The 15904-nt window shown below is 33.3% G+C and overlaps 3 protein-coding genes across 3 annotated transcripts in view; 1 reads left to right on the forward strand and 2 right to left on the reverse strand.

The window, feature by feature from the left end:
- Positions 1 to 2362, reverse strand: part of brk1 (BRICK1 subunit of SCAR/WAVE actin nucleating complex) — a 4289-nt gene extending 1927 nt beyond the window's left edge. The window contains 1 exon segment of the mRNA NM_001002097.2: positions 2221 to 2362. Coding sequence (NP_001002097.1) covers positions 2221 to 2338 — 118 coding nt within the window. The 5' untranslated portion in view covers positions 2339 to 2362.
- A 2229-nt stretch (positions 2363 to 4591) lies between these two features.
- On the reverse strand, positions 4592 to 7016 carry gpx1a (glutathione peroxidase 1a). The gene is given in 2 exon segments (NM_001007281.2): positions 4592 to 5228; positions 6666 to 7016. Coding segments are annotated over 2 exon segments (576 nt in total). The 5' UTR covers positions 6891 to 7016; the 3' UTR covers positions 4592 to 4877.
- Positions 7017 to 9144: 2128 nt separating this feature from the next.
- Positions 9145 to 15904, forward strand: part of tex264b (testis expressed 264, ER-phagy receptor b) — a 95648-nt gene continuing 88888 nt past the window's right edge. The window contains exon 1 of the mRNA XM_087274032.1: positions 9145 to 9635. Within this exon, the coding sequence (XP_087130158.1) occupies positions 9303 to 9635 (333 nt within the window). The 5' untranslated portion in view covers positions 9145 to 9302. The remainder of the gene's footprint in view (positions 9636 to 15904) is intronic.

The raw sequence follows: 15904 nt of genomic DNA on the forward strand, positions 1-15904 counted from the left end.
CCATAGATTTTCAATGGGGTTTCTTGGCCAATTAAGAACAGGTATACCATGGACCTTTAAACCAGGTGCTGGTAGCTTTGGCACTGTGTCCAAGTTCCAAGTCCTGCTGGAAAATAAATTCTTCATCTCCAAAACGCTTGTTGGCAACAGCAAGTGCTCTATAGAGCTGCGTTATCTGTGGACTTGACAATGGACTAGGCATGGGCCGGTATAAGATTCTGACGGTATGATAACCTTGGATGAAAATATCCTGTTTCATGGTATCATGATATTGTGCTCACTGCTCTAAAATAGGGCTGTGCGATAACACAATATTTGATCATGGACGATCAAAATTACTGCAGGATCCATTTTTTCAGAAAAATCGTTGTATCGCCATATATAAATATTCTTAAACATACATGGTAAGAGTATATTTGTATATGGGGTCATTAGTTTGGTTGTATTGTACCTTTGTAATATGCAAAATAGTCTAAAAAAACTACTTGAAAAAGAATCGGGATAAAAAATCGTGAATCGTGATTTCCCCAGAAAAAATTGTGATATGATATTTTTTTCCATATCACCCACCCCTACTCTAAAATATATTATTCTTAAATGTCTGGGTAAAAAAATAAAACCTTTTCACACAATATATTTTATTTTGAGAAACAGTCGTAATATTTTGGAGCAGTAAACAAATTTTACAAAAATTACAAATGAATCATTGACTTCTGCTATCTTCATTAGTTTCAAAAACGCAGATTTCTTTACAATTTAAAATGGCATTTTTGGATATTTCTTTCTGCTGCAGATACTGTTGTCCTAAAAAAATTTAATAAAAAAATCTTTTGAAATTGCCTTTTGAGATTTTCCACCTTTTGGAGGGCTCCAATGATGGTTTTCTGCACAACTGTCAAGTCAGCAGTTTTTCCCATGATTCTAAAGCCTACAAAGCCAGACTGAGGCAATTGTGAGGCTTTGCATTAATAGTGGACTAGACTGAGACACAGGAAGTGTTGAAAGAAGGCTTGAAATATTTCACCTTGTGTATAGTGAACTAATATAACACAAGTTTCACTTTAAAAAAAAAAAAAAACTTTCCCTCAATATTCCAATTTTTTGGCAAATATCTGTATATTTAATTTATTAAGACATTTGTTAAGACATATTTACCAATAATAATGTTTTATTAATAACAATTGAATTCATATTATTTTAAATACTAAAAATATGTTAATGTTATGCTCTTTTATGTACTAAAGATATTATATATATATATATATATATATATATATATATATATATATATATATATATGTATATGTATATATATATATATATATATATATATATATATATGTATATGTATATATATATATATATATATATATATATATATATATATATATATATATATATATAAATAATATTAACATGAATTATTATTACTATTATGTTATGGTAAGTTTTTATTAACAACATATATATTTCTAATATGATGACAAGCATTTATATATAAATACAAACATACATACATGTATATTATTGTGGTAAGACATTATTTTGTTAAGACATCTTTGCAATGTTTTATTAATAACAATTAGTATTGCAATTATTAAAAATTATGTTAATGTTATGGTGTAAAATGTACTAAAGACATACATTTTGTTTACACACACACACACACACACACACACACACACACACACACACACACACACACACACATTTAGTTGTAATATAAGTGCAAATACAATATGATAAAAAAGATATTACGGATACACAGAAGCACTAAACTAAAGCTTATTTACCAAAAGAAACAAATTTCCTAATAACTTTTTTGACAAATGACCACCTGCAAATACGTTTTTAATGGATATATTGGCACTTGAAATGTATAACTAAGTATGTCGATATTTTAAATCATCGTATATTAAGGCAAAAATCTTAAACAGGGTCGACAAGTCTAACCTCAAAGCAAACCCAACGCCCTACATGTTTTTCCTAGTCATTAAACTACCTGTATGTCTAATAAACCACGTCTTCTATATATAAACAGATTTACTATAGTATTATTTGACCCTGAACTGTACTGAATTTCAAAACATCTGCATTATCAAACATATTTTCGACATAAAAGCCACTAGACTGACCCACTGCTCCACATTAGCATGCTAGCGTGCTGAAATGGCGTAATGACCCGAGTAAAAACATCAACGATACGATTCTCCGTCTTACCGAAGGAATTGAGGAAATCGGCTATTTTCTTAATGCTGCTGGTGATCACTTCGATGTATTCTCGATTTGCCCAATCTTGGTGAATCTCCCTTTGCACTGGATCCTCCTGTCCGGCCATCGTGAGCTAGTTAGCATTAGCATTAGCCGCCGCTGTTTGCGATAGGAGAAAAAGCAGCGACCCCTGATGGACACACACCGAAACACCAAATCTGGGTTATTTGTCACTAGTGTTAAGCCTGCACAAATAAAATTACTTCGTTAAATAGTATTTGTTAACAAACCTGATTCTAAAAATGTATTTGTTAAAATAATTGCGACATTATTTGTTGCATTAGCCTATATATGAGCAATTCCATGCAAATGTCAACCTTGCCAAGTTTTCACCAAAATAGAAAAACTGTTACTACATTTTTTGTGTAAGCAAGTATTTTACAGTACTTTAAAAATACTCATAAATGTATCTATCAGTGTTTCAAACTATTATTTCTAAATATCTAATTTGCCAAAATCACACAAGAGGAAATTTCACATCTGTCACATCCATAACGGAAAAGTGTCACATCCATAACAAAACTTTTTCCTCATAATGCAAAAATAAAAAACTACAAAAAAATAAATCATGTTTGTTCTATAGTGAGCCAACTCTTATTCTTTTGATTAGCATTGTTTATTTTGGGTTGTGCAGTTTAATTGACAGAATTTCTACAAAGTATGTTGTACACACTGTAAACTTGCAAACCTGTTTTTTTTTTGTCATCCATAACACGTTTTTTTTCCCCTCATTTAAAGTATATATATTTTTTTTATAGATTGGTATTTTTCTGATCCCATAACTTTGTGGTTAATAGGAAAATATATACAGCTGTTTCAATATAATTTTAACATGTACTTTCTATTTGAATTTACGTTTTAAGTGCAAATGTCACATCCATAACGCTGGAATTGCTTATATATATAAAGCTGTCATTTATCTGTTTTCATAAAGTCAAAAGGTAATTGATTAATGTGGTTTAAGTTTAAATATAAAAAAATAGATTGCTAGACATTTTGCCAAACAAAATGTGCACATTTCTGTAGAATGGCCCATGAATGCATTTTTATACCTTGTAGTTTGACAATAGTAAATAAAGTAGATCCCATTTCTAATAGGTAAGACAGAATGGTCAGTTCTTGTAATGGATGACTCAAATATAGACATATTATATTAAACCTTTTTACTGCAGCATTTTGGAGAAATGTGCCATTAAATTACTTTAGAGCAGATTCTATTCCTAAAAAACAAATGGGTTGTTCTTATACGGCACGTCCCAAACTTCCTATATAAACCTCTTACTGCATCATTTTGGAAACATAAGTCATTATTAGACTTCAGATGGTTATAAAGTATAAAGATTCATCATATTGATCAAAAATACACTCTTGTGTAAATGTTATGTGGCAATCTAAGTAAATACTTATTAACTGCTGACGCAACCTCACTCTAAACACTGTGGCCACAGTGTTTTTCCCTACTTGATATAACACAAACTAAAACATGAGCATTGGTCTTGTAAAACAATATTTTTGCTATTGTTTACAAATTATGAGTTCCACACAATTTGTGTTGGGATAACATAAGGGAATTAAGTTAACTTATTGGTGTTTACAAATTGAAATTGAATAATACCTCCAAATACCTTTAGGAATCGTGTTGTTTCAGCTCATTTTAAATTAGTAGTTTGAACAACAGCAAACGCCATTTTGATTGTATTACTTTAATCAAAATAGCTGCCGTTTTTTCAAATAATAAAAATAATAATGATTAGTCATGGTGATTAAGTGAAAGTTTAAATTCCACACAAGCATTTAAAAGCTGCTCACTGTTTCTCTGTATTAAGTATTTTTCAGTGTTTGTGCTTTGTCATGCTGAAACTGCACAATTTAAACTGGATTTAGTATCATGCTAATTATTAGAATAAGTTTTATTAAGAAGATAATTCATTTTACTCATGTTATTGAAGTGTTTAAACAAGTATTATAAGGATAGTTTACAAAAAAAATAACAGTATTTTGAAGTATGTAGGAAACTGGTGTCCACTGACATTCATAGTCTAAAAAAAACATGGATGTCTATGAACTACCTATGGAACACTGGCCTATATTATATGGAACATTACCAACATTTTTCAAAATAGCTCCATTCAGAAAAACTGGACCACTAAAATGGAGACTAGATAGGAATTTTTATATGAGCTATCCCTTTAAGAGAAATAAGACTGCATATGCAATTTGAAACAACAAAAAAATAGGGAAATGAAAGTGGAATGTTGAGGTTTGTCGACTTCTGCTTTTTTTAACATTGTAAGTTGTGAAAAAAGGAACGAGAAATATATGTTTAAAAAGTTTATTTTCAGTTCACAGAGTGGAATGATAAAACCTGAGCCGTGCAGTTCATGCATAACTTACAACAGCTATAATAAACATTTACAGTCCATCAGAAACTCCCCTCAGAAAAGGTTTTAGGAAGCATCTTCATTAAGTAAACAGTGTAGAAAGCAGTGGCACTTTAATCATGACTGCACAGTCGGTCTATATCAAACTACAATCTTATTTTTAAAGCATGTGATGTGCAGTGGACGGTTTATCTTGCAAGAACACAACACGTAGAAGCCGCTGGTTTACTTGGTTCTCTTCAGAAGCTCTTTAATATCAGCATCAATGTCGATGGTGAGGAACCTTCTGCTGTACCTCTTGAATGGTTCCCCGTCCGGCCCGATGAGGAACTTTTCAAAGTTCCAGGAGATGTCATTCCTGCACACGGGGCTCCAGATGATAAATTTAGGGTCTCCCATAAGGGACACAGGGTCGTCACTGGGCTGAGGAAGCTTCTCCTTCAGGAACGCAAACAGAGGGTGGGCGTTTTCACCATTCACTTCCAGCTTCTCCAGAATTTGGAATTTGGGCTCGAAGCCATTTCCAGGACGGACGTATTTCAGAGACTGCAGGATTTCTTCATTCTTGCAGTTCTCCTGTTGGGCAACCCAAATTGCACAATATGTTATACAGTGAGGGGAGTAGATAATATAGCATATGAGCATGAAATCTGATAACAGAGCAGGTGCTGCTTATTGTCACGGATAACAATGGACCAAGCCTTGAAAATAGTGCAAAGAAGGTCAGAAATTCAGGATGACTCTTTGTAGACATGCTCATGTGAAACATTTCCCTCCCTTTTGTGATGCAGACCACTGAAAGCCTCCAAGATGCAGCCTTAAAATGTTACATTCATGTATTTATACACTGTAAAGTAAAACCCAACAGTCAACTTTATCAAATGAAATGAGTGTAGTTAACTCAAAATTTACTGAAAGTTAATTCTACTCTTTTAAAAAGAGTTTTTAACTCAGTGTTGAAGGTAATGAGTTAATTAAATACCTCATTACTTTAACTTAGAGCAAGTTCACAGTACTGGTATAGATTATTTTTTTAACTCCAATGGGTTGTTGCAATGGGTTGAGTCGCCTCAACTTGTTTTACAGTACTCAGTTGGTTTAAGTTCTCTTTATTTATTAGGTTTTACTGTGCTCAAATTGCTTATTTTACTCAAATGGATTAATTAGAATTAGTTTTTGAACCTAAATAGTTGCAATCGGCTTTCTCAAATGGTTTGAGTAACCTTAACTTTTTAGGTTTTACAGAGTATATTAAAATTATATAAAGACATCTAATAGAATGCTTATAAAATTACAAGTTTTTTTTTTGTAAAACCATAGAATAATTTAGTGTATGATAATAATAACAATGATACTATGTTAAAATTAAGATATTAAAAGCCTAGTAGCCTACAAAACATTTTTTCCAAGTACAAGTATCTTTTATATTCTAAAAATTATTTCAGTAATAATAACTGTTTTTTTACGTAATCGTAATTCTTATTAATGTAATTTATAAATGTTATTAAATATAAAGCAAATAAATCAAAAGTGATGATTACTTAAAAGAACATGATAATTTATAAAATAAAAATAAAACATTTAAATGTAAAATTAATATTTGTTTTTTAAACCATTAAAATGTTACAATTCTATGTATAATGCTATAAAAGTCCATCATTGTATTATTAATAAGTATAATAATCCACATTGAAAGAACATTATTATTACAAAAACGCCAGAATTTAATAATTTAATAATTATTTAATGTAATAATACAGTTTATTAAAAATTATTTTAAATAACCAGATAAAATATTAAATCATAAATATATTTAAAACAATATATTAACTAATTGAATTAATATACCAATAACTTTTAATATTGAACATAAAATATATTAATAACAATCATAAAATCTATAATTTACACTCCATACATATTACAACTCATCACAGTGAACAAAAACTGTTAAGTTAGCTGAAACATCACAGTTAACTGAAGACTGACCCCAGTGCAGCACTAAAGTCTCACCTGGTGCCCGAACTGGTTGCAGGGAGCGCCCAGAACCACCAGCCCCTGGTCGGCGTACCGGCTGTGGAGCTCGTTCATCTGGGTGTAATCCCTGACTGTTGTGCCTCAAAGCGACGCCACATTTTCAATCAGCACAACTTTTCCTTTGAGAGAGGAAAAATTCAGGAGATCTCCTGACAATAGTTTCGCGGACAGGTCGTAAAACTTCTTCATGGTTCCTGCCATGCTCGAACACGCAGTTTTCTCTGCAGCTCAAAGGGCAACACGCAGGTTTTATTTACCGTCAAGATCCTTGATTTGAACCTTGAAGCCGAAAATAGGAGGCGCGTAAAAATGCGTCAAGGAAGTGCATGTTGTGTTCGTTGTGTTATTGAAAGAAAAACAGGTAAACACCGCCATCTTCTGACAGATGAAGATACTGCGTTCAAATCCGTTATTCCAACATTTTACCACAAAATCCCCAAACATTTTTACACTTTACAAAAATACTCATATTCAGGGCAAAAATATCTTAATTAAAACATGAAATAGTAAATCAAATATATAGAAAATATATCATTTATCAATGTTCTGTTTAAGCAAAAAAGTTGTCTGCAACATTTTTACCATTACATGACTGTATATGAATGCCTCAAACAAATGTCTTCAGCCTTTAAACTCTGTTTTTCACAGCGCTCTGAGGTTTGTTGCAGGCTGTCGTAGACTAACCATTGTGAACTGTATGCTAAAGCGTAGTAGCCTTCTCTGATTGGATGGATGACTCTGGTCTTCTTGGTCTGACTGCTTTATACCCATGTTCCCTTCTTCTTAGGTCAAAAAACAGTAGGCCTATGTCCTAAATTCAAGTAAAACTTATCATTTGTCTGTTCCCCGGGTTCGAAATAGGGAAGCAAGCCTTTAGTCATGCTGGCCCCTCATCCTGGAATATAGTCTGAGCTAATCTCATTTTGTTCTATCCTTTTTAGCAAACAACAACAAGAATTTTTTAATGTATGTGTTTTTACATATTATAATGTGGTATAGCTGAATAACTAAACTGTATTTTATATTATTTTTACTTTTTATTTATGATTATTATTATTTACATTTTTTTGATAAGTCGTGTGATGAAAAATATCTGATAAAATATTATGTGCTGTCATCATGGCAAAGATGAAATACATCAGTTATTAGAGATTAGGTTTTTAAAACTGTTAAGTTAAGAAATGAGGAAATTTTCAGTGTTTGTGCTTTGTCATGCTGAAACTGCACAATTTAAACTGGATTTAGTATCATGCTAATTATTAGAATAAGTTTTATTAAGAAGATAATTCATTTTACTCATGTTATTGAAGTGTTTAAACAAGTATTATAAGGATAGGTTACAAAAAAATAACAAAAAGTATTTTGAAGTATGTAGGAAACTGGGGAAAAAGTTAAATGGGGGGCTAATAATTCAGGTGTGTAATATATATATATTTACACACACACACACACACACACACACACACACACACACACACACACACACACACACACACACACACACACACACACACACACACACACACACACACACAAAGTGAAATTTTGAATTACTTTGGATTGTTACCTGACTGAAAAAAAAACAATAGATGAAAAACTCAAAACAGCATCAGGAAACATAAAAATTTTGACCACTTCATATAGGCATTTTTGTTGAAAAAAATGATTGTTTTGTAAAAAATTCAATTTGGTTTAATTTGTGTGTGTGTGTATATAACCTATCAGTTTATCAAAATAAACAAAACAAAAATTATTTGTGTTCTATTGTTTTGAAAAATACATCACTAAACTGCTATATAGCCAAAACTGAAATATTAAGTTATATGTGTAAGTTTTTTTTTACTAAACGACTAAATTATGAATTAAATTTACACACACACACACACACACACACACACACACACACACACACACACACACACACACACACACTCTCTCTCTCTCTCTCTCTCTCTCTCTCTCTCTCTCTCTCTCTCTTTAAAAAATAATATATAAATAATGTGTTTGAGATACTCGTAACATTTTTATGCAGTCTTGTAAACCGATTTGATTGGTTCATTAAGATGATCGATAACAAGTTCGATCACTATAGTCAGTAGTTCTTGTCCTGCGTATTATTGTACAAAGGCATAAACAAACGAGAGTCTGAAGGTTAATTAAACTACACTTGTTATAAAAGTCACAGCTCTGCATGTTCTGTTTGCAGCTTTTGACTTTTTAAATTATGTCGCACACAGTCAGCCGAACCAAAATACAACACGCCACATATGTATTCTTATTTTAAACTGCTTGAAACAATTTTGAAGGCGCATTTGTTTTAATATGTCAAATATAAATATTAAAACAAAAAATATAAATCTTTTATTTTTTAAATAAATACGAAAACAGCTCGCATTTAAAAGAAGTAAATATCTCCCACCCCCATGACAAGCGAATGGTTGTGCCCAGGAAGCTCGAGTTCGTGTTTAGGGAAGTGAATCTGTGCTTTGAGTGTCTTCTCGCATCTACAAGGAAACTTTGATTTCTTGTCGTAAACCGTCTACCTCGTGTACATTTAACTTTTTAACCGATGCAGTCACTTTAAAAGCATATACAGCTTTGACAGTTTTTTGAATGAATGATCCAGAGAGACTGTTAACCTCGATAAAAGCAGCTCTCGGTTATTCTTCCTCACAGACCTCAGTTGATATGTGGGAATGGCAGATTTTGAGTCTGGTGGGCTTCATCCTTTTAGGTCTTTTTCTCTTTGCTGTAGGCTATATCTTGTACTCCGGACTGACAAGTGAAATCATTATCAAGACTGGTTTACCCCCGGTCAGGAGCATCACTGTAGCCTATAAATACAGGACAGGAGCTTATAAAGACTGCGGCTCAGTCTTCAAAGAGAGCAGCAGCATTGGACCCAAGCTGTCATGCATTGGGATCTTCTATGACGACCCAAAGAAGGTGAGTTGACTTTTCAGTGAGCAAGGCTGTGGACCCTTAATAGGGGACATTTTATTGCCATGTCAATAAGTCACCGTTATGTAATTGCAGCATTGGCAGGAGAATATATAGCTGGTGTGTGTTGAGCACGCTGGCGCTGTAGTCCTGCGGCTGCCCTCGCATCATCCAAGTGTATGCTGCACACTGGTGGTGGTGTGTAGAGACCCCCCTCATGTTTTTGAAGCGCTTTGGGTGTATAGCCATCACATTAAGAATATGTGAAGAGTCCAGATGCAAAAACGTCTAAATGCCATCTGAAATTCTCCCAAAGTTTTTCGCAGCTTCCTATGTTTATGAGTTTTTTTTTCACTTTAAAGGCAATTAAAATAATTTATTAGTCACTATAAAAGTAACAAGCCTACACGCAGGAGTGTAAATGCTAATTTTATAAGAAAATATCATTTAGAGGTTTTTGTATCTAAACTCTTCATAAGTATTATCATCGTCATTGGACTGATTGATGGCATTATTTCAGCACAGGGGTATTTTGTATTGAGGTAAAGTTGGTTTTTATATTTGCACATTTGTTCATTTTTGAACAATGACAACATGTGAGACGGCCCCTATATTGTACTTTGAATCTTCTGTCTGAAATAGCAAGTATGACTGCAAAACAACATTAGAACGGTTTTATTGAAAGTGGACAATGTTGTATTATTATTTCCTCTATTTACAATTTGCAAAGAATACTTTTATGAAATTATGTTATTAAGTCAGAATGTGACTACCACAATTATTTTTGTAAAAACGGTAATACATCAACCGTTCTACCAAAGTGAAATGAAAGAACATTTACACTTTAATCCTGCAAGGATGCATTCAGTTGGTGACAGATGATAAATAAAGGCATGCCTAATATTGCAAAAGAATTCAGTTTTAAAAAGTTTTAATAATCCTGGTCTTTTGAAAATTCCATTCATCCAAAAAAATGTTTCTCATAAATTAGTCCTACCCACTGTGCCACCGCACTGCCCCTGACAATAATTGATTATTAATTTGCATAATTTCTTAATACAACAATGGTTTTATAGTTGGTAATTTTCATCTAAATATATTAAATATATACTGATCTACATTTAATGTTATTATTGCCCATTTAATGTTATACATTTAATGTATTTAAATATTTATAAATTCATATAGTTAATTTAAAATATACAAAAAACATTACTAACTGATAATAACAAAATGTAATAATAATTTAGCCTACAGGTATTGATTCATTAATATTATTTTGCAAACATTATATAATATATAATAAAAACAACGGTGACAATACAATAATAATAAATGTAGTTGTTTTAATATATTTGATTAAAATGAAAAAAAAAACATTAAATACACATTAATGACAATTAATGTTTATTATGTATATATGTATGTATGTATGTATGTACAGTATGTATATATATATATATATATATATATATATATATATATATATATATATATATATATATGTGTGTGTGTGTGTGTGTGTGTGTGTGTGTGTGTGTGTGTGTGTGTATGTATGTATATATATATGTATGTGTATATGTATATATATATATATATATATATATATATATATATATATACATATATATGTATATATGTATATATATGTGTGTGTGTGTATGTATGTATGTATGTATGTATGTATGTATGTATGCATGTATGCATGCATGTATATATATGTGTGTGTGTGTGTGTGTGTGTGTGTGTGTGTGTGTGTGTATGTATGTATGCATGCATGCATGTATATGTGTGTGTGTGTTAGGCTTGGGCGGTATTACGGTATTATGGTATACCGCGGGATCTAAAAATAGAAACGGTGTGAGTTTCAATACCGTTATACCGTCATAAAATATTAAATATCCTTTATTTAATGCCTACAAAAACGTATGTGTGGTTGTCATCACGGGACAGTGTGGAGGAGAGAGAGAGAATGAGGGAGAGGGAGGGGGAGAGGGTGAGAGGGAGGGGGAGAGAGGGAGAAGTGACGTGACGAGTGGCGCTTCAAAGTGTCCTGCAGTTTGGCAGTTTCGACTGAATAGAAGGGAGACGTGGTTAATATGAACGAGAGGTCTGCATTAGAGCTGAAGATCTTTGCCCGAACCCGGCGAGACCCGAAAAAATCCAAATCCCTGCATTAAAATCCATCCCTGCAAAGGTGAAACAAATGATGACGAAGTAGTAAAAAAAAGAGAATTTTGACGGCGGTCAAGCCAGTCACTAGCTCAGAAGGAGCGGTTATTCCAGCCGCAGGTATTTCGCTGTCGCTCATACACTGCGTATTACGGTAGAGCCCTAAACCGCAAGCTGACAGGTAAAATGACGAGGCCACTCGCTACCCTGAAACTGCTGTCATGGCAAATTAAATGCATGTTCCTGACTGGTAGAAGATGAACAAACAAACCTACCTAAAACTTGCAAAATCAGCCAGATCAGAACTCTGAATCTCGACCTGTAGCCGCAGGAAAGGGTGTTCAGCTGCAGGAGCCCGTGAGCGCAGGACTGCGCTAAAGCCAGTGGATTTAATAATGTTCCTCCACAAACACACGTAGCCTAATCTTGGTGAGTACAGGGTTTAAAATTATAAATAAATATTAATTAAACCATATAATCATAATTTAGACAGAGTATACAGGCTAATGGTGGCATTATTCTTTTAATATTCAGCTTCACCGCCGCCCTAATGCCAGATTGTGAAGAGAAATGGAGAAACAATTCTTGCAGAGCCTTTAACTAAATTTCATTATTGCCAAAATACCCGTCATCATTTAGAGTTTATTTTAATTTGATTTGTTAAGCAAGATTTCTTTTTTTAATTGTGTTAGCCAATTTAAAGGCAAAGTGTTAGAGTGCTGAGATGTTACGATGTTTCAGAGGACTTATTTTATTTGTTCCAACTTTCAAGTGGCCTATAGTCTACGTTTGTTACGAATAAATGATGTTAAAACATATAAATGACTCATTCTTGAAAAAAATGCATTAGAGCTGTGTGCAGGAGCACATTTGAATAATGTCGGGCTGTAAACGGGTTCGACTTAATAAAGCTGTCAATCAAAATGTACCTGTCGGATTTGGGACCTATCGGGTATAATTTTTATGGCCCGATTACAGCTCTGCATTCCCGCTGCTCTTCCGCGGGAGCCGGCCAGATTTCTTACGGTGTGGGAGTAAACTTCTGAATAAATCGCGGGAGAGATGTGTATGTGTGTAAGAGAGAGAGAGATAGAGAGAGAGAGAGGGGTGTTGTGCGTCGCTTGGCGCTCTCTCTCTCTCCCTCTCTCTCTCCCTCTCCTCTCTGACTGCGAGCCTAAGGTCGCATAGAATGTATTCAGTTTCTGAATGGTTTAGGCTCAAGCCAACAGTTTGGTGACGCTGTCTGAGCCTTACGTCATAATTTTTTTTATTACGCCGGTAATACCGGATACCGGGGTAAAATATGGAGGCGGTTTGAAGGTCTCAAAATTTGGATACCGCCCAAGCCTAGTGTGTGTGTGTGTATGTATGTATGTATGTATGCATGCATGTATATATGTGTGTGTGTGTGTGTGTGTATTTTTTTTATTATAATTATTATTAGTAGTATTATTATTCATATTTTTATTATTATTAATATGCATTTGTCCCCAATCCCCAAAGCACTGCAGTAAAGCTAAACACATAACAATACAAAAATAAGTTTAAATAAATGTGTCTTAACTTTAAAGTAATCAAGTTTGTGCATTTCTGATGTTGAAAGGAAGTACATTTATGTAGTCATCTACTTTAGCTGTCAAAAGTCTTTAATATCACTCACGTTTCGACCGACAATGATATTAAAGTCTTTTGAAAGCTAAAGTGGCAGTGTGCCGATATGCTTTTGATCTTTTGCTACAATATTTATTTTTGATCGAGCAATTGCCTTCGAGATTATTTAGATGTGCGCACATTTCTGTTTTTTGCATTCTGTATGTAGCACAGAAACACAAACAAAATCATGCCAAAATGTATATTTAAAATTGACACAGTTACTTAAACATCTGATTCCCCCAACTATCAGTAATCTCTTTTTATTTGACAAATATGTCAAGTAAATACCACCATATATCAGTGCTGTGAAGTTGCGACCTCAGAGCTGCCTGTGCAGTTTCCTGTTTACTGAGCACTCAGTATGCAGAGCTCAGCACATCCGACACATTACACATGCATTAAACTTTAATTCCCTCATGAAAGCAAATTGGTTCAATTAGTTTAGCAAATTCGTTTAATCTAAATTTGCTCTTGTTTTGTTTGGCTTTGACTTCCCTTCAAGTCTCATGCGAGCATCTCGCAAGAGGGCTTTTCATTAGAGATTTTATGCGCATTAAGTTTGTGTTCAGTTGAATTTGTTTTATATTAATATTTTTTTATTTATATACTTCACTTTTATCAGTGTTTGTGATTGAAACGCATTATATCTTTAGCTTTCGGCCCTCATTCACCACTAGATGGAGGTGTTGATATAATCATTTTGTGCTTTAATCTTTAATATGCAGTTGACCATGTGTGGGTGGAATATGTTCAGATATTTTGCTATAATTAGTTTATCAGTTATTGTGTCGCATATAATCTCATTTTATCACATATAATCATGATAAATGGTGGTAAAGCTGTCTTAATAGCCTGTGGTGGACGTATTTTCCATATTCTTTATTGTAAAATGTATCTCACAGTAAGTGTGTAAATGCATTAATGAAGCCAGAGAATAAGTCATGGCTGTTACATAATAAAACCTCCTTTGACTGAATACGATTACAGGACTTGTTTGGACCAGTAAAAAGGGGCAAGGATTAGTAGGAAATTCTGTTTAATTTATTATTCATTCATCATGTAATTTCAAACCTGTGCGATTTGAATGAATAATGTACACTCTCTTTTCTGTGCTACGAAGAATTAGGATGCTTTGAAAATATGAATGTTTTAGGGCACAATAGTCAGACTCCCTGAAGTAGAAACTTCATTCATTTACTCCATAGGAAAATGTAATTACAGATGAACTTTTAATAATAACACAGACCTTTTGTGAGCTCAGTGGTTGTTAATCAGTTGTATTCAGCTTATTCTGAAATGTGGAAGTGTCCTCGTTTGTGTGATTGTTTTAGAACTTTTGATTCAGTCGCCTATGTGGGAGAAATGACTAATAAATGGCAGAAAACGGTCAAACTACTTGCTCGACTAACAACTGTGTTCATGACTAAAAGTAAAGAGTAGAATAATAGAAGAAAATATCAGTTTGCAACATCAAGCTGCATAACTAGCTATTTTTAACACCTAAAAATCATTTAATTGATTGAGACCGGAAGTCTTAAGCCAAAAAGATTTAAATGGCTTTGCCAAATTGTAAGTGAAGAATAAGGGCAATATGCTTTTGATAAACTAGTATATTTGCATTAAGTCAACATTTTTTATAGCAGAATACATGTAAAGCAAGGCATTATCTATGGCGTTTTACAAAAACTCCACCAATAGGGTATATGCTGAGTTAGTGTTTTTCCCATGCTGATAAACTTCCGGTGACCTGTTATTGGGAGTTTTTATTTCCATTTTATACGGTTCCTTTTACAGCATCAATGTTGTAATGTAATTAAAATACAATCAGTTAAACAGACTTTAGCATTCATGTAGTTGCTCAAGTGTAAAACGAAACAAAAAGCTGTTTACTCGCACGTAACCGTCAGAATCGGCAGGCTAGCGCAGAAGCTCCATTGAATACTAGGGTAAAATAAATGCTCATATTATAAAGACATGGCGGGGAAAATGTAATTTAATGCAGTGCTTCTTGTTCAATCTGAGACCCACTTTATACCAGATATCACTCAGCCAGTGGAGATCACTGATTTGAAGAAAACACAGCTTAAATGTTCAGATTTTGCGTTGGCATATACTTCACCGGAAACGATTAACCCAGGTTACTGGCAAATTAAATGTCCTATTAGCATGCTTCGGCATATACCCTATTAGAGAGCCAAAGTGAGCAAAAAGCAGAAGCACCAAAACAAGATCTTTGGCATTTTTGCTATTTTCATATATTCTGCTTTAAATTAAAGTTTGCAATATACTTCCCATATATATTTGGTTTGGTTCATTACTTAAAATTGCATTAGCAGTTTGTTTCCATCCACCTATTTTTATGCGCATTTTGCATATGCACATAAAAAACCGGTTGATGGAAACGACATGATGCACATAAATTTTGAAAATGCGCATAAAAACTTATGCGC

The sequence above is a fragment of the Danio rerio genome, chromosome 11 (assembly GCF_052040795.2).
Source record: "Danio rerio strain M-AB ecotype USA chromosome 11, GRCz13ab, whole genome shotgun sequence".
NCBI lineage: Eukaryota > Metazoa > Chordata > Actinopteri > Cypriniformes > Danionidae > Danio > Danio rerio.